Raw genomic sequence first — 23,345 nt, forward strand, 5'->3', positions numbered from 1 at the left:
TATTTAACAATGGATATAATTAGTCATGTGGTAGCTGCCCCGGCACCCTGGACTGTCCTAGCCGCTGCGCTCTGCCCAAGACTTGTCTGAACCTAACCTTAACATGAATTAATGAAAAAATACTATTTTTGCTGAAAATAGTGGTCATGTACAAAATTATAGGAGGGGGTCCAAAAATCGTTCTCTTCATGTGCTATGTGAACAACCTTATCAAATAGGACATGCAAAACACTTTTGTGCATGAGCTCTTCTCCCTGAAATATGAAGATAATTCAAGTTATCAACTTTTAAACATGTTACGGATTTATTTATTTCAATTTCTATTATTCTGACCAGCCAAATCACGTTCTTACACTGCAAATTCGAGTTTAAAATCTTTTCTTTAATCCTTAACTAACGGCACGACAGGTTGGGTACTGGGTAGGCTCTGGCTGGACTAGAGTCGCCGCAAATATAGAAATAGTTTGCGGCATTTTCCAAAATTCCCGGCTTTCTGTTTTGGAGGACAGAACACAAACAGAATTACGAATTAAATTAAATTGAGAACTGTTCATTCGAAATATGGTTAAACTTTGTTACTTTTGTATTTCTTTTTCAAATTACTACGAGCTAAAAAGCATGTAAATGAACCGGGGGCGTGGGGTGCATTGTGTTACACCCTTCTTTATCTGGAAAATAAGGGGGGACGGCCCAAGCACATAATCGGAGAAAAAATTTGATATTTTTCGTGCATACACGATTTTCAGAAACGTATGGAGAGGGGGACTATGGGACTGAAGCCCACTGGACTCACTGTAGAGGTGCGCTACCCCCCCCCCCCCGGCCTAAAGATTTTGGGGGGGGGGATGGGGCAAGAAAAATGTTTATTAAGACTCGTGCGATAAAAAAATAACCTTACTGAAATTGCAATCAGAATTATTTTTAGGTTAATTGAATATACCATGGACTATACGACAAGCCTTAAAGTATAAAAATATCGTAAAGTTTCATGAAGTGCAAATGTTAAGACGTAATAAATATGGCATCTCTTGCTTTCTATCAAACTCATCAAACCAGAGCTTTTACATTTACTGTAACACTGTTAATTTTTAATTATGATTTTGACCCAGGGATAAAATTACTAAATGATAAAAATCGTCTTAAAAGGAAATAAAGAGGAATAAAGCAGATATATGCCATGGAATTGAAGAGAGGGGGGAGGGGTATTTTTACTCTTTGATACTATTTCCTAAATAATTCTATTTAAGGTGATCAATAAGTTTCACTAAAATTTTCTTACTTTTGAAAAGTAGTAACTGAAGATAACATTTTAAAAATGCAAATGGTCTCCAGAATAAAGCATGGTGAAGCTGCAGCAGTCTCTGAAAAAAAATACTCAGTAAAAATTAATAAAACGAGCTTTAACAATGCATAATTATTTTTTTTTGATGTTGATTGTGCATCTTGATTACCAATTGAGGACTTCTGCACCCCCCCCCCTGATTTGATAATTATTTTTTAAGGATTTTCAAAATTTCATATCCTGAAACCTTACTTCGGGTCATATGAGTTCCCACAAAAGATTTGGGCCTTCAAAATAAGAGGAAACACCTTAACTAAATTAAATGATTTTTTTTCATCAGAAAGACAAAGATCTGGATTAAATTTGTCCCAAAAATAAGAAATTTTCGACGGAGTATAGTTTTGATCAGATGGTACATGGTACAACATAACTATGCTGAGTAGTATTGGTGCTATGGCTTGAAGCTCTGGTAGGATCAGGAATAGTAATAATTCTATGGCACTGAATAGGACCAGCACTACCAGGGGCGTAATCAGGAATTTGTCCAGGGGGGGCTTAAATTTTTTTCTTTCCAGGGGGCTATGGGGGCTCAGCACCTGTTGGGGCCTGAAACCCCGCTGAAATCCATAGATTTCACTGGTCAAGGGAGGGGGCTTAGCCCCCATAGCCCCCCCCCTGGATCAAGTTTGAGACCAATCTGAAAAAATTTTGTTGTGACAAACGAAGTTGATACACTTTTGGGGGAAAGCTATCATTACAACAAAGATCTGATTTTCATCAACTGATCTGAATAAAAATCCGGTAAAGATAAAGTGAACTTTCAAAAAAAAATAGTATCCCTAATATGTTTTTAGCGAAACTTATTAATCTCACCTCGTATATCTTAAAAACATTTTCATTTTTAGATAATATTTAAAAAAAAAGAATTTTGATTGGTAGTTATATTACATAATAAATAGTTAAATAGTTTTTACAATCTTTCCAATTCAAATGTCCTTCAAAAGTATAGATCAGAAAAAGTTTCTCAGTTTCTCTAATTCAGAACTTTTTAAAGAAAAAAAACATATTAATAAATCTTTATATTATGGTTTGAATACTTAACAATTAATAACACTAGTTAAAAGCAATAATTTTTAATCACAAGAAAAAAGTTCTTGATTACCACAAAAAAAAGAATTTTTTATTCCCGTGTCTTTGCAACCGAATGTTTTAGAACTTTGATATTTCTAACAATAAATTCTGTTATAAGTTTGAAATATAAGGTTGCAAAGATATTGAATTAGAGTTAGAATTTGAGTTTGTAGCAAAGGCTCAACTAATTTAGTTAGACAACCCCAACAAATTATAACAAAACGTTCAAAAACAAAAAATCTTATATGTAGTATAACAAAATGTGTATTGGATAATGAGTTGAATTCACAAGATGACTTCAATGCTTTGGAGCTATTTATAGACATTTGCAAAGTTTTTTTGTAAACAGGGACGTGGGGCTTAGTCCCGAGAAATTTCAAAAGCATAATTCAAAAATGACAAATGACAAAGTTATTCTCCGTAAAATTCCGCCAAAACTTTCCTCAACATTTATACCGGGCAGTCTGAATAGTCTTTAAAACAAACATTGAGATATCTTTAAACTATGCATTGTAGGTTTTAATAAAATACAAATTTATCCTTTCCATGAAGATATTTGATCTTTGTATAATTTAATTTTTTTCTCTTTTTCTTTCTTATTTTTGTACTAAACATGATCTTTGATGAATACTATAGGGTGTCTCAAAATAAAACTTTTATCATATATAGATGCCACCACATAGATCCTGGTTTATTTTTGTCCACTGAGTCTAAAATATTTTTTTGAATATCGGGAACACGCCGTACAAAAACCGAACGAGGTTGTGTGATTTTTTCATAAATTTTCAAGGTTTAATAACATTATCATCTCTTTAAATCCGGTAGAAATAGTAAAAAAAGATGCATTTTCACTGATTATCATTGTGAATCGTTGATAGATCAATTAATCTTAAATATATCAACATAGTAAATCAACATTAGATCAATCTAATACCTTGACATCTCTCATATTATCAATAATATCCTAAACATATTGTCACAAGTATATATTCTACAATTCATAGTATCCATAATATCCTAAATATATTGTCATAAGCATATATTCTACAATTCATAGAATCCATAATATCCTAAATATATTGTCATAAGCATATATTCTACAATTCATAGAATCCATAATATCCTAAATATATTGTCATAAGCATATATTCTATAATTCATAGAATCCATAATATCCTGAATATATTGTCATTAGCATATATTCTACAATTCATAGTATCCATAATATCCTATATATATTGTCATAAGCATATATTCTACAATTTATAGTATCCATAATATCCTAAATATATGGTCATAATTGGAGCAAACCTACGTTTCTTAGGCTCCTCTTGGATATCATATGTTTTCAGATTGGTTGTGCAGTATTTGCTGAGTATAATCTATAGAAACCTACTTTTCAGAGATGTAAACGTTTTGATTTTTCTAGATTTTAGCTTTTGTTTCGATAGTGTTCATAAAAAGTATAAACATTTGAAACGTTACGTAATGAATTTTCTGCACTTACCTTATACAACATTAAGCTTCCGTATATTTTAGTAAAAAAGGAAGCTCCGTTATTTTTTGGCATTTCCCGTTTTAAAAACTTTCCCAAAGGTTGCATTAAAGCTTTAGTAATATAAAAATAATTTTTTAACATCCGACTTTCATGCAAGGTAAATGTTTTCAGGAGCCATACGTTACACTTTCACTTGGTATGAAAATTAAAAGATGGCAAACGTTTTGCTTTAATGAAACGTCATTGTGGCATAGTTCTCCACGCTAACGCTACGTTTTATCTTAACTTTTCCAATATAAACTCTTTTAATTACGTTCAAAAATTTGACTGAAATCAGCTTTTTTTACGTAACGATTTTTCTAAACGTTATTGTGAAAACTTTTTTTACAACTGACAATCAAAACTGTTATTTCGTTCCTAAGAAAGATTTGAAAAATGTTCTATACGTTGCGATGTATTAAATTGTTTAGGCCTTAACGTTTCTTACGTTACACTTTATAAAAACTAATATTGTTTCTAAATGGCAGCATTGCAAGATTTTTTCTATGATGATTACATTCCTACTTTAGTATTTTTCATCCTAAAACATGAACCATGCAAAAAAAATAATTTGTTAATCCCTTTTTAATCACCCTGTATGTTGCTGTTTTATTGTTAACCTTTTAAAAGAATGTGTAGAAGAATATGCAATATAAAGATGTTATAACATTATTTTTTAACGGTTTTTAAAATTTGTGAATGAAAGTTTTTAGCATTAGACTTTCAACTCAAGGGTGTGTCTTCAGACATATATCTAACGTTAGACTAATCAATTTAGTATTCAGAGAAAAGTTATGACACTTTTTGATTTACAGATTTACACTTTTGTTAAATGTTTTACGTTACATTATTAAAATTTATACTAAAAAACTTTCGTTTCCTAATTATAAAAATAATAACCTATTTCTGAAACGTTGAACTTTTCATTATACTTTAGAGGAAAACGTTTCAAAACGTTTTCATAAACAGTAATGCATTTTTCAGTTATACAACGTTACACTTTTTATTAGTTGAACTTTTCATTATACTATAGGGGAAAACGTTTTCATAAACAGTAATGCATTTTTCAGTTTTACAACGTTATACTTTTTATTAGTTGAATTTTGAAATAGAAATCCTTTCGTTATGATATTCAATCAAATCACAATTAATTCAAACGTTAGACTTTCAAGCTCTCCATGGAAACAAAAAATTTCTTCACGTTATGTTCAAAAAAGTTGTAGATACTAGAAAAATAACGTTACATTACCACAAAACGCTTTCGTCGGGGGTATATGTTCCTCTAAGGTTAACTTTTAACGTTAACGTTATAGGTATAATTGCTCCAACAACGTTCACATTATATAGAATATATCCTAACGTTTCATATTATTGTAGCATAATATAACAAAAACGTACATTTTAAAGTATATTACACTATCGTTGATATCTCTAGAGTAGTATTTTTATACAAATGTTAAATGTATATATAGATTTTCTTCTAAATTTGACAAAGTTTTATATCAATTTCTCGAGACAGGTACATTAGATAGAACTCTGAAGGGTCTCGATCAACTCCTAAAATGCTTAGGTTTCAGTCTATACCACCCTTTATTTTTCCTTTACAGTCTCTTTAAATCTATGCAACATGGACCCGGCTTTAATGAATTTGAGCTAGGTCTCTGCAAACTATACCTCCTGTCGCTTTAAATTGGAATTATCGATTAAAAAATTTAAGAGTCATGATGAATTAGGGAATTAATTGTAGAGTGAATCAGTGATTCGGGATTTGAACTGGTGGTGTGTAGTTCAGTGATCTCTCATTCTCCAATTCAATAAGTTTGGTCCCATAGATAGTTGTTATAAACCTTTGATAATGTTGTAAACTATGTCTTCTGTTAGATAAAAGTTTAAATGAATCAGAATTACAATATGACACATAAGCATTGATTTACAAAAACAGCCTAATATATAATTCCATGATCAGCTGATTAAAGAATTGTTTTGTAGGGTTAAAAATGTTACCGCTTTTCTAGCGATAAAAGTGATTATTTCACACCATTTTCTCTACAAAGAAAAAGACAATTTTATAGAGAAACCACAATTAAAAATACTCATTGTTTTAAACAAACATCATAGATATCTCATTCATTCTTGATTAGACAAAGTATTTCAGTTTACCGTTGTGAATCGGAAACGGCATTCTATAAATGGAGGTTCACTTGAAATATCGTCTACAGTCTCTTTAATTAAGGTACCTGCAAACTCCTTGAAGAGGTTCAGCCACTATTTCATAGAATAAAGGTGGACTAGAAGACTCTGATTGAAAAATAAATTTTGAAAAGATTTATTTCTAAAATTTTAAAATAACTACAGGGTGTCCCACAATACATGACGGTAGTAAGACGATTTGAAAGTCATTTGTGATCTTTGAAATTATTTGGAACATTCAGTTGTCAACGTTCTTTCACATGTAAGACTCATGAAAGAATAACAACAAAATTATCATAGTCCTGGGATATTCAAAATGTGGTCTGGCTTTTTTGTGCTGTCAATATCATCGGAGATATTGAAAATATCTGTTCAGATTTCAAATTTTATTTGATAAAACCAATATTATCGAAATCTGAAGAAAATTCTTCATATCTCCGGTCATATTAAATGCACAAAAAAGGCTGACCACAGTTTGGAAACACCAGGACTGGGTAAATTTTGTGATTTTTTACTCTTTATTTTCCTTCTAAGTACATATATTTATATATATAAATATATAAAATTAAAATACACATAAAAAAATGAATTTGTTCACATACATCTGTACATATTTACAGTTAAAGACAGTAATTAACAAATTAACCTAAATTCTTATCTCTTAATGAAATTTTTAGAAATGATAAAATAATTGGACTAAATTAAGATTTCATGTCAACAATTATTCTTTTAAGTTTAAAATATTATTCTTTATACACTTGTTAGATTGCTGATGGGTCACATAGTTACCAAGGTAGGAGACACACAATATTACCACTGTATCGTACTTAGGGTTTCCAAATTTTCGTTCAATCTCTTTTGCGAAAATTTCGTTCAGCCAACGAAAATGTGAACGAAAACGAATATTTTCGTTCATTTTCGCGAACATTTTTGTTAAATTTTTCGACCCTTTGTTCAAAATTTTATTGTTTCTCAAAAATACAATGTTCTTGATGCGAAAAGGAAAAATTTCGATTTTTATCGAACGAAAATAAATCGAAATTCGCGAAAATTTTAACGAAATGAACGAATTTCATTCGTTCATTTTCGCTAATTTCGCTCAACGAAAATTTCGATGGAAACTCGTACTTCATATTCAGCCGGCATGCATTGCCAAAGCCCAGCCAATTAGAATTCGACATTTATATATTGATATAGTTTTTTTTCAGTCGTTGATTACAAATTTGAATATGGTGATCAGCTGAATTGACGAATATTTTACCTTTTCCAGATCTATTGAGCATGAAAAAAAATAAACTATGCACTTTGTCGGGTTAATATATGTGCCAGTCTCTTTTACAGATGAATTTATCAAAAAAAAAATGTAAATTGTGATTATTTATTATGTAACATTATGGAATATCCATATCCATATCCACATCCATATATATACACATATATATTTATCCATATCCACATCCACATCCATATACATCTACATTCATATATATCCATATCCTTATCCACATCCATATATATCCATATATATATCCACATATATATATATATCCATATCCATATCCACATCCATATTTATCCATAGCCATATCTCATAAATCCATATTGAGTTTTCATTAGTCTCGTTTTCATCGGCAACAGTTAAAAAAATGCAATTCTGTAAACCAAAAGTTTGATAACGTTTTTCTGAATATTTAATTGATTAGTCTAACATGAAATATATCTTTCTTATATCTATAAAATAACACAAGACATTCGTATATATTATTATTATTATTATAGATTTATTTCGTACACAACGGTAAAATGGTACAATATGATAAGACAAAAACAAGAATAAAGTATAGATAAAGTAAAATAAAGTTTATAGTCGGAACATAAAAAGTTGATCATGGTTGCGATCTCATTATCATCAAAGTTGTATAGAACAAAATTGTCATCTTTAACTTTAAGTAATTCATGAAGAATGGGTAATTTCCATTCTTGGTCTAAAGAAATATGATTGTATATCATATTTTTTTTACACAAAATTTGTTTAGATTTTTAGATTGTACATTACAATCTTGTGCAATAGATTCAAGATTTTTACATAAAACAGTTCTTAAATCCTGTTTACTTAGATCTACTAAAAGTCGAATACATGGCTTATGACAATTTGATAAACTGGTCACAAATTGTACAAAACGAGTGCATAAAACTGTTTTAATATGAGGAATATTAGAAATGGGCTCAATGAAATATCTATGGGTTTCTCTTGGTAGATCAATTAAAATGCGTATAGCAATGTTCCATGAATTCAGGAGTTTTTGAACATCCCTACTGTATAAATCCCAGAGATTTGAGCCATAGAAATCACAATTATATATATCATACAATTTTAACACTGTGGATGTATTTGCATAATGAAATTCTGGATTAAGAGAATGTATCTTAGAAATAAATTTATCACGTATATAGCTATTATCTTTTGACATTGAACCATTAGACTGTAATATGCCAAGATGTTTAATTTCTGTTACATAGGGTAAGGGTAAATTGTTTAAAAGTATCGGGCAATTATTATCAGTATTCATGACAGGGTTACTGAAAACTATACATTTTGTTTTTGAATTGGAAACATCTACATTTGTTCTAAATTTTAACTGATGAAGACTAGCTAATTTTTTTTACAAACATTAGTCATTAACTGTAGTCTATATGAACCAAAACAAATTCACCCTCCTAGGCTAAACCTCCAGAACGCCCCTGTGTCACATTTGTAAGATTTTCTAAGATTTGGTCCAGTGTACTGACTATTGTAAAAACTCTTTTACGCATCAATTGATTTTTATGAAACTTAGAAATGTAATAGAATGAACATTTTGTTCCCTTGTTACCTTGCCTGTTAACTATGCACAACCCTACTCCTGAACTGTTAACAATGCACAACCCTACTCCTGAACTGTTAACAATGCACAACCCTACTCCTATACTGTTAACAATGCACAACCCTACTCCTGAACTGTTGCTTGTTAGGTTCAGGAAAAGAATTTAGCCCTTTATAAAAAATGAACCCTATGCACAACCCTATGAACCCTATGAACCCTATGAACCCTATGAACCCTATGCACAACCCTATGAACCCTATGAACCCTATGAACCATGAATATGTGTTTTGACAAATATATTAATCTCAACCCTTTTTCTGGAAAAAAAAATAAAAAAATTGATTCAGGAGATATTTTGGAAATCACGCAACCTCCCACTGTCATTTTGCAAGCTTTTATTTGGTTTTATAAATCTGTGAAGTAAATCTCCTTTTTTTGTAAATCAATCATTGAACTTGGAAAATTTTGAGTGTTTAATATTTTACAAGTGTATGTGGTCTTTATCTATCAAATAGATCTTTGGAACATCTTTAATCTTACAGCTGGTGAACAAATAAATATTTTAGTTAAGGGTTTAGTCTGATAGACTAGCTGTAATACATAAAACATGGATTTGTTTCCAAAATCTGTTAGTTTATAAATATTTTTAAAAATATCTAACAAAATATTTATCAATTCTGAATCTCAGTTTTGAAATCCCAACGTGTTTGTTTAATGAACTAGTCATATAAGAAGGATTTGTGCATACAGCAAATATTTATTTAAATTATAGGAATTAAGTATAAATAATATTATCAATTATATCTTTTATAAATGAAAAATTATTAAATTTAAATAATAATAGAAGCAACCTAAGTTGCTCAGGTTCCTCTGGGATATCGTCGTTTTCAGATTGGTTATGTAAGTGCTGAGTATGATCCGTTTAAACCTACTATTTTTATACAAAATATCATGTATATATATAGATTTTCGTATAAATTTGACACAGTTTTATATTAATTTCTCAAGACAGGAGGATCAGATAGAACTCTCATGGGTCTCGATCAAAACCTAAAATGCTTAGGTTTCAGCCTATACCCCTTTCATTTTTCCTTTACAGTCCCATTAAGTAAACAATTTGGAGAAAGAAAAACAAGGATATCAAGGTACTTAGTAATAATAAAATATGTGAAAAATACCTTGTTTAGAAGATGATGTTTTATCGGGCAGAAAGACAGTTTACTTTAGGGGTAATTTGTCTTTTCGGACTTTACATGGTAAGAACTATGTGGGATATTTTCAAGATGTTTTGGAATAGGGTTTTTTAAAATAAGAAGTTGTTACTTGTTAACCTATCACGATTGCATGTTGTTCGCAGTGGGGGGGGGGGGACAGAGATAGGCGCGTCCACTGTTTTTAATGTTGATCATTCATCATAAGTGAAATACACATTTTGTTCGTTTTTTTCCCAATCATTCGTTTGTTCTTAAAATTTTCATTCATTTTCTATCTATTTTGTTTGTTTTCTCTCGAAACGATTGTTCAGTAAAATTGCTCTTTGGGTAAAAAAAAAACAATATGTTTTTCAAAAGTTTGATCAAAATTTTTTTTTTCAGTAAAAAACTATTGTTATTTTAAAAATGTGTCCGAAAAATTCGTTCATTTAGTAAAAAACTATCTTTTATTCAAAATCTTTTAAAATATTCGTGAAACCCGGGTTCCAAAACTGGTCTCATAACATATATGGCCTGAGCCCAAAACTTAAGACAGAGCCCGAAATTTAAAAGAGTATCGTTGAACGAAACTCCCGAGTTTCCTTTTTGGGGTCTTAACATTTTGTAGATTTGATTTAAGAGATTCGACAAAAATGGAAAATGTGAAGAAACTAAATAAAAAAAAATATTTCATAACAAAAATATTGTTATCCACAAAACTGCCTAACCCCATTCTTGAAACCAGGGTTTCACGAATGGAGTTAGGCAGTTTTGTGGATTTCAATATTTTTGTTAAGAATATTATTTTATTCAGTTTCTCATATACTCCATTTTTTTCGAATCTCTCAAATCAAAATCTACACAAATGTTAGACCCCAAAAAGGAAACTTGGGAGTTTCATTCAATGATACTCTTTTAAACTTCGGGCTCTTCAGTATGAAAACAGTACAACAAAATAGCGGTTTTAACATTTTTTTTCGACTTAATTCCACTCTTTACTAATCAAATCTCTTTGACTGTAGGGTTGGATTAATTTTCGTCACTATGAACATAATAATCGACCCGTGGTACAACTTCAGGGAATGGAGGTAAGAACGAACACACAGTAATAAAACTTGACCTCTTTGCAGTTCATTTAACATCAAGTTTCTTGGGGTCATGGATCAAAATATTATTCAAAAGTTATGAACTGTTTCCTCAACTGTGAGACCTTAAAATGGATAAAAAGGGTTCTAATTAATCCATAGTCACCTTTTTTCATTTTAGAAGAAGGATAGTAGTGTGGAACAATCTAACTTACGGCCCTCTCTCGGTAATATTTGCTTAGTATTTTGGACCAAATACATTTTCAAGTACAATAGGTGGCAACAGAGATATGGACCAATTATACACGACGTCACAAGTGTCAAGGAAAATAAAATTTTCTGGCATTAGTTGACATGTTTTCCAAGATTAAATAAAAAAGTGTAAAAACAGAAAATAAAGAACACAAAATTCCATTTCATTTACCGTAAGATAATCACTTTATTCCAAAATTATATTTATTATTAATAATTTTGTCGGACACAAAAACTAAGTTGACACTTGTGACGTAAGAATACAGCTGTACTGAGAGTGTACAAATTCTACGTTGCCATCTATTGTACTAGAATCTATTCCTTGCCACCTAACACTAAGGCTAAGAATTATTGAGGTTTAAGTTTCTTGAAGTGAAATAAGTTCAAAAATAGTTTATGAAAAATAGAATTTCGACCGGATTGCAAAATATTTAATTGCGTATATTATAGCACGAAATTATCACAGAATTGCGCGGAATTAAATTTAAAGGGTCTGTAAGCCACCCGGGACTAACCAGAGTTAGAAGCATTTCGGTTTCTTCTATTTTAAATCATACCTGTTTTAGTCTATAATTAAACATTCTTTAAACTTACGGATTTGTGGTTTAAAATTTTTCATTCAAAAAGTATATGCCGGCAAAAAAGTGTTTGAGAAAAAAGGGTAAAAAATTATGTTTAATGGGTCAAATTATGATCGTAAGTTATAGCTTTCTGGAATATTGACAGAACCGTTCGTAATTTCAAGTGACCCTCCATGCAAAGAGGGCAACGCCCGATGGACAACGGTACCCTTCAAACCCTTGACTGATCAAGTGTTCATCGAGTAGAAAAATATCGTTAAAACATATATCGGAACCTGTTCTAATTGTTCTAAAAGCGACCTGTACACTGTACACTGTGCAACACAGTAATCTCAACGCAGCTGATCTGTTGCTTACGCAACTCAAATTATCGACTGTTTTAAGTTAAAAAAGTTGTTCTAGCCCTTTATATAGAACATAGCTATTGATACATGTAACAGCTTGCAAAGTGTTATCGGAAGGTCACTTGAAATTACGCTTACAGTCCCTTTCAGCATGCTTGAAGGCATGCAAGTAAAAATAACCCTATTTCTCATATCTATACTTGTTCCAGGTGGAAGATATGAAGATATTCTGCAACTATGCGGAGAACTATGTGATCTATCTAAACCTATAAAAAGGACAGCTGGAGACCTATTGGGAATGGGAACTGTAACAGCAAAGGTAAGTTTCCCATCGTTGAAATCCCTGCATATGATCTCTATATTGACGAGACCAATGCTTATTCTCCTTTGTTATTAATCCTTAGATTAATTTAATATTTCATTAATATTCAGGAATTTATCTAAAGCAACTAATGAGCAAGGACGTAATGCAAGGAAATTTAATTGCGGTCGTGTATACTCTGCGTACATATTGAAACCAGTTTTCTTTGGACGGAATTTGTAAACAAAAATAGATGCATCAGTGTTCGTTTAGTATCCGAGGAGGTTAAAAGCATTAAATTTTAATAATTTTGATAATTCACATAGTAGTTTCTTATGATCAGAATATTCCATTGATTTTTTTATGTGAAAGATGGATCCCATGTCAGGCTTTAACATCCGTCTTGTGTTTACATTACCGCCCAGTGACAGTACACTGCAGTACAAAAGATGCGTACACCTCTGAGTGTCGATTGTAAAAACTGAACAATTTTTTGCCCACGATCAAACAGAAATGCAGCGTTAATTTAAGATTTTAAAGACGCCATGGCATCAACAGGGTGTCCCACGAAACATGACAATTGGTGAATAGTTTAAAATGATTTGATAAGTTGTTTGATACTAAAGAGACTAATAATATTTTTTATATGACAGTTACATTATAGTGAAATTGATTTTCACAGTAAAATATAGTTAAACATTTTTTTAAGAAATAAACTGCAAAAAGTCTTTAATATCAAATACAGTATGTGGAAGAAGACATTTAAAACTATTCACTAAATGTCATGTTTCGTGGGACACCCTGTATTATAACATAAACGTATTAATCAATTTTTTTGTTAATGTAAGTAAACATTCTCGCTCCCTGGGGTAGTTGTCGTTTAATTATTAATGTTTGATTTTTTGCGATTTTCTCCTATAATATAATATTTTGTACATGTCTGCTGATGCTGAAGATAGAGAGGTTCAATTTTTACAAGAAATAACACAGTTTTACTTTTGCGTGCGATTTGGTTTAAATTATCTAAATCTATTATAGATAATCTAAAACAGAATCGTAGGCAAAACTGTGTTATTTCTGGTAAAGATTTAATTTCTCCTTATCTTCAAGAAAATTTTTTTATGTCATGAGGAACAAATAAATCAAAAATTGAACATTATTTATATGGCTAATTCTATGCTATAACTTTACATACAACATTTTTATAGAATGAATTGTCATCTGCATTATTTTTCAATGCATAAAATGAAATTTGGCACATTTAACGCATCTCACGGTGGACAAAGGTCAATTTGATTTTGAACCGGACTGACCCCTTGTACCAGTCTTTGTGAGGTGCAGCAAGTACCGTCCCGCCCCTAGTCTATGTCAGCCCGGTTTCAACTTTGATGGTGCGCCGGTGCGACCAGACTTTCAACACAAATTTGACCTTATTCCACTTGCTTAGTTTAAATTGTGATCTTGATTAGGTTGATTGTGAAGCAGTGTTCTCTAGTGCTGAGATAGATCGTCCAAGTGGACATCCTCCAATGGCTTGGGAAACAATACCCCACAATCTACAGGTAAAGAGAAAATTGTTAAAAACACATCAAAGTTCAGACTTTTTTCATGCCATTCGTAAAGCAGTTAGTTAAAATAGTTTTTAAAAACGCTTTTCTGGAAGCCGTTCCTTCTTTAGCTAAGAACTGAAAGTTCTGTTCGATAAAGGTATTTCTCAAAGTTTTGGTTTGTAAACTAAATTTTATTAACATTATTTACGGAAGATATTTTGAAAATTGATAACAGTGCTAGTCGTTAACGAGCCATTAACAATAATTTCATGTAAAAATTGCTCATAGTAGCACCAGTTAGATGAGAGCATGCACATTCTCACCAGTTCTGTGCAGAGTACACGGGCAGCCGTAGTACATTTGGATTTCCGAGCCAGCTCAACCTTTCCGGTCGCAGTTTGTACTGTATCGCCCAGACATTGGGTAAATAAAGCAGACACTCAATAGGAATAGTCGGTGCAACAAGGTTGACGCGGTCAGACTTTAGGGTGACTTTACTTTTACTAAAGGGTCAGGGGTGCGTAAGTAGCGCTAAACGTTCTCAAATTTAAGATATAAACCTACCAGGGGGATAATAGTTCTCTACCTGTGTGCTCAGTTAGCTGTACTGTACACTTACACTTACAACTAATATTGATATGCAGAGTGTCCCATATAATATTAGATTATCTCCAATCTTTAACGACAAAATAAACCCTTAATACTCGAAAAACTTATCATTTTCCGCAAGAAAATTCTTATATAAGCCTTATGTTATTTTTCAAATTGATTCATTCTAATTAAATTTTCTTATTAGTCCCGAAAATCGTAATTTAGACCCGTTGACGGTCTAATATGATGTGGGACACCCTGTACTATAGGTTAGGCCAGAATCAACTTATTAAACAAATATGCAGTACGCTTTCGGCATAGTTTATGGCCTATACAATTAGAAAGGATTAGCGACTCAGGCCCGTAACCAGGATTTTTTGGGGGGGTTTTAAATGATTTTTTAAACAATGTTTGGTTTGGTTTTACAGTGGTATATGGTTGTTTTTATTACAATGTCAATGCACACTATAAAGGCTAACCTTTTTAACAAGTGTATTTGAGCTTTTAAGGGAGTACTGCTTAACTATCAGAGTCAAGTAATCATTTATTACTTTGACTTTGCAATATGAAAATGATATGATCTTATTTCTTATTCATTTAAAAAAAAGCTTTTCAAGGGTCAAGGGGGTACTATGGAAACGCCTCACCACGGAAATGCCTCACCTGGTTACGGGCCTGATTAGCGTACATCATCACTCTATACACTATAACCTCGTCGAAAGCTAACTCCCCAGTGCACTTATAAGATTGTATGCCACTCTCAGTCTCATCGTGAATATATGATAAATAGGTCTAATTTAAAATAGTGTGATGATACTGCAATGGGATTGTAAAAGCCAAGGAGAATTGAATACAAGGAGGGGGCAATAGGGTTTCCGTACACTTTGCTGTGACGTATTTGGACTGCTGGAGAACTAGTTTTTGCGTAATAACAATAATAAAGATTGTAAACAATAACACAAATGATAAACAGACATTTGTGCATCTCTGGCGTTAGATGAAGATTCACCGTATACTAACTCATGCTTGTTTTCATTAGATCGGCTGCCTTTATTATTGTATTCAATTCTCCTTGGTAAAAACATTCTGTCACAGAATTTATCCGGAAAAACATAGAAAACCTTATTCCAACCCTTTTCTTTATTTAGAATGAATTTTCCCACAATGGACAAGTGGACATTGTTTCTTCCTTTTTTGGTAAACACTTATTTAGATTTTACATTCTAAAGGGACTGATAAAGTATTTCAAGTGCATGACCCACAATTTTAAGAATGTATTATTCACAACAGTACCCATTAAACCTTATTTTGGGCTTTAAAGTATCTAGTTCTGATAATTCCTTCCAGTACTCTGAATCAAAAATCCGCAAGTTATTTTATAGGGAAATCCCTATTGAAAATCAAATCAAATCAAATCAAATTAAATCATTTATTTCTGCAGAAAAAAAACAATATTTACGAATTTAATTTTTATAAATCACAATATGTAAAATATTATTTTCCGCAGCCTGTTGCTGTTTTAGCTGAGCCCCCCTGTTAACCAAATAATCAATTTACAAAGCGAAAGTGAGTAAGAACTGGGGTTTCGAGCGAAAAAAGAAAATTGTTTCACCAAATTTTGCATTGTCTCGCGAAAAAAGCGAAAATTTCGCGAAAAAATACGGAATATAAAAAAATTCGTTTCATTAATTTTCGCGAAAAAAAATTCAAAATTTCGCTAAAAAGTTTGCAAAGTACGAACAAACATATTTGCATTTTTTCGCGAATCATTTCGTTCGCTGGAAACCCTAGTAAGAGCTCATGCATGAACTGTTGTAAATTGAAATTGCCCCTTTTAAATGGAGAGTCATTTGAAATTACGTCTGCAGTCCCTTTAAATATAAAAAAACATAATTGTGACATTTTCTTGCAATTTCCCATTTATTGTGAGGTAGAATTAGATTAATCTTGTTTGTAGATGAAACAAGTCAAGTAGTACAACAAGAAGCCAACGATGTAAGAATCTACACAAAATCCTTTGTACAGAGCTACGGTAAGATTAATGCATGTTTGGAGGGCGATAAAATAATTTTGATTCTTTCATTTTGAACATTTTCAGAGCAATACTGTAAATAGGCTTTTGTCTTTTTTTCTTTCAACTTCAGCCGAATAATCATTGTCCATAGTTGAAACAAAATTTATTTTATTTTATTTTATAATTTTCTTTATTTAAGTTGATGGGTTTGTTGCTGGTACTCCTAATGATACATACCCTGGCGCAAGCGAGATGATAAATCAGGTATTATAGATTAATATTTTTTTTAAATTCTATTTTTTTCATTACTAAGTTTTTTTTATTCGTAAATAATATCAATTCCATATTTTTTGTTGTCGTTTGTATTTTACAGACGTGGTCGTATATATCAATACAACAAAGATGGTTTTTATTCTAATTCTGATTCCTACAAAGCTTTCAAACAACATGAATCACATAACATGGAAACAGAGGGAAGCTGTCAATTAACAGCTTTTCTTTGTTTCCATGAAAACTTGTAATTTTAAAAGCTTGTTAAAAATCAAAACTTAAATTTAAAAAGTCCTCTTCATTGTATTGATACATACGCCGACCACTAATATCTTGTTTTGATGATTTTTTTTCACAGGCCTTAAGCAAAATTGAAGTGAAGGAAAAAACTGTGCTAATTATTGGAACAATGACACCCTGGGTGGAGGCGGTGATTATTTCTAAGTAAGGCAAAAAAAGCTATTTCTATTTTTATAAAATAGATGGTACGTGACATAACGTTAACAACACTAAACTTAGCTAGCGGAGTAGGTCAACGTGTAAAAGTCTGGCCGTGCTATCAAAGTTGAAACTGAGCTGGTATAGGATAGGGTCGTGCTGGTACTTGATGCGTGTCACTAAGGCCAGTACAAGGAAGTCGGTCCGGTTTGAATTAAAATTGACCCTTGTCCACAGTGTAAATTTCTGTCCACATGTCTCCAGCGGCCTATGAGAGCGAACTAGAGAGATACAGCCGTTAACCCATCATATTTTATTCCGTGTCTATTCTTAAAGGGAGTGACCGGCTATGTAAGGTAGTTGAACTGAGGACGCAGTGTTGTGGAAAACTTCTTTAGGATTCATTTGAGACATATTTCACTATTTGGGGGTGGATACGCTTTCAAAATTAGTTTTTTTTTAATTATTAATTAACGACGACATAAAATGTAAAAATATTCTACAATAAACTACAGACATCATGTTTAGGAACATTTTGAGAAAAAAAAAAATAATCTTAATATCAAAAATAAGTAATCTTGTTCAATTATTAGTTTCTATTATCTCATTATTCTAGTTTCTCGTTATTCACAAAGATGTTCACAGATTTTCTATAATTATTATTGAAAAGACGACATTTAAAGAATTTGAAGAAATCTGCGAATAAATTCAAAGAAAATTAGAAATTCAATATAATAATGAAAACGAAATAATCGATTTTAGCATGGATTTATTGACAAATTTCTTTTGTGAAATATGTTCCTAGCCATCTAATTTGATTACTGTATAATTTTTACTTTATTTTTCGTTGTCGTTATTTAATAATTTAAAAAAAAAACTAATTCTGAAAGCGTATCCACCCCCAAATCAGAAGTTTTGAACGTCGAATTTGCGCTCAAACTCAGGACTTACAGATCTTTAAAAAGTGAAATATGTCTTAAATGAATCCTAAAGAAGTTTTCGACAACACTGCATACTCAGTTCAATTACCTTACATAGCCGGTCACTCCCTTTAACCCCACATTTGAGTTCCGAATCCCACCATTGTTTGTCAGTGTCAAGAATATTTAAAATGTAAAATATTTTTGTTCTATTTAATAGCACTTTAATAAGAGGAGGATCAAAAAGATTTAAGATTTTGTTCTTATAACGTGTAATTAAAGCTTGAGTTTGAAGTGGATCACTTTACACCGCTGCAGGGACTTTAGAACTTCAAGCAAAGTGCCGTAGAGGTCACTGAGTCTGTAGAAAGCTGAGAGAAAACAGGATTCTGCTTGCTTTCTTTTACAGGGTTTCAGCTGATACAACATAAGGAGATACTAGCGCCTGTAGCGTGAGAAATGTTATTAAAATCTACATCTACCTGATTCCGCTTGTTCCCAAGTACAACTATATTATATTGTTTATATCTCTATTTCAGACAACCATCCCAAGTAATGACGCTAGAGTACGCCACTTCAAAAAGTGAGTATCCTGGACTTGAATTCGTTACCCCATTAGTATTTAGGTAAGCAATGAGAATAAAAAATAATTCTTTGATAATTTTTCTTGTGCGCTTAAATTATAATAGTTAAAATATTCAATTTAACCAAAATTTGACCAAAATAATTTATTTTTAGACAAACAATTAAGTTTATCGAATGCTATTTTAAATTTGCTGAAATTAATGGGACTGTAAGCGTTAATTAAATGCAAATATGATAGAAATTTTTATATTTGCATTTACAAGGGTACCCTAAAAAGCATTGTCTGATAAAAAGTGAGTATCCTGGACTTGAATTCGTTACCATGTCTTTGAAAAGTAAGACTATTACCAATGAATAGCGCTTAGGCTGTTTAGTTTACCCTGAAATTACCCAAACAAGTGAACGGTCCCTTTAAGTTTATCGAATGCTATTTTAAATTTGCTGAAATTAATGGGACTGTAAGCGTTATTTCATTTGACCCTCCATTAAAAGATGGCAATACCCGATTTACAATTCCGTACCTTAAAAAGCTTTGTCTGATCATGTTTATGTATGTATGTTTCAAGGGTACCTTTGTAAATCGAGGATTGCCATCTTTGCATGGAGGGTTACTTGAAATTACGCTAACAGTCCCTTTGATATATGATTAGGCAAATGTATAAAGAAGGAAAGCTGCCAGTTTTTGATATAATTGTCACTTACTCCTCAGTGGAACATTCAGGGCTAGGTAAACATTAGACATTAGACATTAGACACTCATTAGGTATTAGACATTAGACATTAGACATTAGACATTAGACATTAGACATTAGACACTCATTAGATATTAGACATTAGACATTAGACATTAGACATTAGACATTAGACACTCATTAGGTATTAGACATTAGACATTAGACATTAGACATTAGACATTAGACATTTGACACATTAGACATTAGACATTAGACATTAGACATTAGACATTAGACATTAGACATTAGACATTAGACATTAGACATTAGACATTAGACATTAGACATTAGACATTGACATTAAACATTAGACATTAAACATTAGACATTAAACATTAGGCATTACACATTAGACATTAGACATGTAACATTTGATATTAGACATTAAACAATTAGACATTAGCCATTGGACATTAGACATTAGACATTAGATATTAGATATAATTGATTTAAACCACTGAGGGAATTATTTTATTGATAAATATGCCTACCACAGGTCGCTACGGAGATGCTATAAACCCCTGGGGGGATATTTTAACTATTGCAAGAGCAAGCTGTGTAACCAGTCCTGATGCGAAGGTAATTTTTACTTTTTAAAAATTTCTCTTAAAAAGGGATTGTGATCAGTATTTTAAGAAGTCCTCCAATTGAAAAAAATACGTGGCACGCCCGATTTACAACGGTAATATAATGAGAAGAATGTTGAATTTTATTTATTACGTTCTTTTTTTTGCTGCAAAAAAATTTCAGACTTTTATAGAGAAAGTACAAACAAAAATCACCAATTTCTCAGGCTTTTCAGGATAAAAGGATACTGTTGTGAATGGAGCACCCCTTTTTAAATCTCCAACCATAAAATTACGATTACAGTCCCTGTAAAATCTTTAAAGGGAGTGTTCGCGAAAAATAAAAGGGAGTATAGGCTTACGGCGAAAAATAAGCGCTTTTTAGCGCTACTAATCTTACTTCTATCGGCAGTTGCGTCAAAAAGGAGAGAAAACTGTTAAAAACGACTCATACCGGCGAACGTAGCGTCCATACAAATTCGGAAAGTTGCAACATTCATATGAGATCCTAAAATAATCAATTTAATTCCAAACAAATCATTCAGATATTACAAACAATAGTCATCGATTATTTTTAGACGCATTCGTATATAGTTAATATTTCGTAATATTTTTGATTTTTTTTTTAATAATATTTCGCTGGCCCTGGATGTTCGAAAATTCCTGGAAAATATGACAATGTCGTCTTCAGTATCAAAAATCTTTGAAGCAGGAATAAATGTTTTCAAAAGTAACTCTCAGATCATGAAAAATAAATAAAATATTTTGAAATATCAACTATAGACAAATGTGTAGAAAAATAATCGATGAATATTGTTTGTAATATCTGAATGATTTATTTAGAATTAAATTTAATTGTTTACGATCCGAGTTCAATGTTGCATCTTTATGGACGCTATAACGTTCTTCGGTATAAGTCTTTTTTTTAACAATTTTCTCCTATAAATAGACGCAACAGATAGAAGCAAGATTAGTAGCAATCTAAAGCGTTTTTTTTCGCCTTAAGCCTATACCCCCTTTCATTTTTCGCGAACACTCCTTTTAAAGAGTAATTGTTAATATAATTTGTTTGAAAACGAACAACTTCATTGCACGCTGCACCTGCAGTAGTTGAATTGAAAATAATACGCTATTAAAGAAATCTTAACATTTTGTTTGTAATATGTAATGTAAACAATGAATAATATTTTTCTTTCTTTTTCCTTTGTTTAGAATTTGGGGGAAATATTCCCACAACCTCTAATTTTGGAGGTTATTAAATATTTTCTCCAGTTTTTTATTTTGTAATATTATTATTATGTTATAAAGATTCTTTCACACACAAAGATATAAATACATATATAAATGGTGTAGTTTAAATTTGTTTAAATAAAGTTTTTGAAAATACAGCTTTCCAACAGAAAAGAGAAAAATATAAATTACTTACTAATCGAACGCATTTCAAAGTTTTAAACAGTTTGTTTAAACTTAGGAACAGAATGTGTAAGTGATTTCTTAATTTGTAAAGATATAGTTAACATTCTGTCAAGGAATAATGTTTTCAGCCCTTCAAAATAGATTATCAAGTACAATAGGTGGCAACAGAGAAATGAACCAATTATTCACGACGTCACAAGTGTCAAATATAACAAGGAAACTGAAATTGTCTCACATTAGTTTTCCAAGATTAAATAAAAAAGTGTAAAAACAAAAACTTATAAAACACATACCATTGAACTTATTTTACTGAAACATATGCACTTAATTCTAAAATTATCACTATTATTAATAATTTTGTCGGACACAAAAACTAAGTTGACACTTGTTACGTCAGAATACAGCTGTACTGAGAGTGTATAAATTTTGCATTGCCATCTATTGAACTAGAATCTATTTGAGCCGTTCGAATTCCAGAAAAAAATGTTTTCTAACAATCTATTGTTTGGATTAAATTAATCTGTTTGAAAAAAGTCCTCCAAAATTGTTTATTTGAATAAATAATAAATGATAATTTTCATGATTTCCAGTTATTTATTGGAGTAATGCAACTTCTATTTTATTAATTATTGGAGTACCCACTACTATTTTCAGTTAATTATTGGAGTACCCACTATTATTTTCAGTTAATTAATGGAGTACCAACTACTATTTTCAGTTAATTATTGGAGTACCCACTACTATTTTCAGTTAATTATTGGAGTACCCACTACTATTTTCAGTTAATTATTGGAGTACCCACTACTGGAAAAGACAGAATAGAGTTTAACGCCCACAGGTTTGATTAATCTTTTACATAAAAAATGGCCGATTTAAAAAAATTAAGAAAAGACTTTAAAAATTTTGATTTTCCGACTTTATCAATTTGAATTGGCTGAATATGCATATTAAAAATGGCATACTTTATAAATTAGAGACTTTTTTGTATTTAATCTGTGATTACAAACGCTAAACCTTCCACCTTGTCTGCCAAACCTTAGATGCTAGATGTCCAAAGGTGCCAGGAACAGAAACCTTTTCTCTTTATAAGGAATTAAGAAATTATAAGCGTAATTTCATGTTTAAACCTAGAAAAACGACAACATCCTCCACATCATTGAGCAGATAAAGATCCCAAAGATAATGTTGTGAATCGGGTATTGGGATCTTAGCATGGAGGACCACTTTAAATAACGTATACAGTCATCTTAAATCTTAATTCAAAATGTTGTCCATAACTCAATAAAAAGTGTTTTTCTTAAAGACTTCATAAAGGAATTGAGTCTTTTCCACCAACTCAAATTTTCTAATCCCTATATCTTTGCAATCTAATGGTGTGAACCGTTTTTAAATTTAAAATTGCCAACTTAATAAATTCAACAACTTTTATTGATCTGACTTGAACAAATTTGACTAAGAACATTTTTTGTATATAAGGCTCTTTTATATTTGGGGGGGGGGG

At 31.3% G+C, this 23,345-nt stretch overlaps 1 protein-coding gene across 1 annotated transcript in view; it reads left to right on the forward strand.

Moving 5' to 3' along the window:
* Positions 1 to 753: 753 nt before the first annotated feature.
* LOC111710405 (uncharacterized) overlaps positions 754 to 23,345 on the forward strand; it is a gene marked incomplete in the record, with an annotated part of 23,082 nt that continues 490 nt past the window's right edge. The window contains 14 exon segments of the mRNA XM_023484485.1: positions 754 to 800; positions 10,192 to 10,260; positions 11,220 to 11,285; positions 11,464 to 11,509; positions 12,669 to 12,778; positions 14,230 to 14,322; positions 16,050 to 16,098; positions 16,859 to 16,933; positions 17,115 to 17,179; positions 17,544 to 17,629; positions 19,083 to 19,169; positions 19,779 to 19,855; positions 20,359 to 20,441; positions 22,627 to 22,682. Coding sequence (XP_023340253.1) covers positions 768 to 800; positions 10,192 to 10,260; positions 11,220 to 11,285; positions 11,464 to 11,509; positions 12,669 to 12,778; positions 14,230 to 14,322; positions 16,050 to 16,098; positions 16,859 to 16,933; positions 17,115 to 17,179; positions 17,544 to 17,629; positions 19,083 to 19,169; positions 19,779 to 19,855; positions 20,359 to 20,441; positions 22,627 to 22,682 — 995 coding nt within the window.

Source organism: Eurytemora carolleeae, unplaced genomic scaffold (genome assembly GCF_000591075.1).
Source record: "Eurytemora carolleeae unplaced genomic scaffold, Eaff_2.0 scaffold1045, whole genome shotgun sequence".
Taxonomy (NCBI): domain Eukaryota; kingdom Metazoa; phylum Arthropoda; class Copepoda; order Calanoida; family Temoridae; genus Eurytemora; species Eurytemora carolleeae.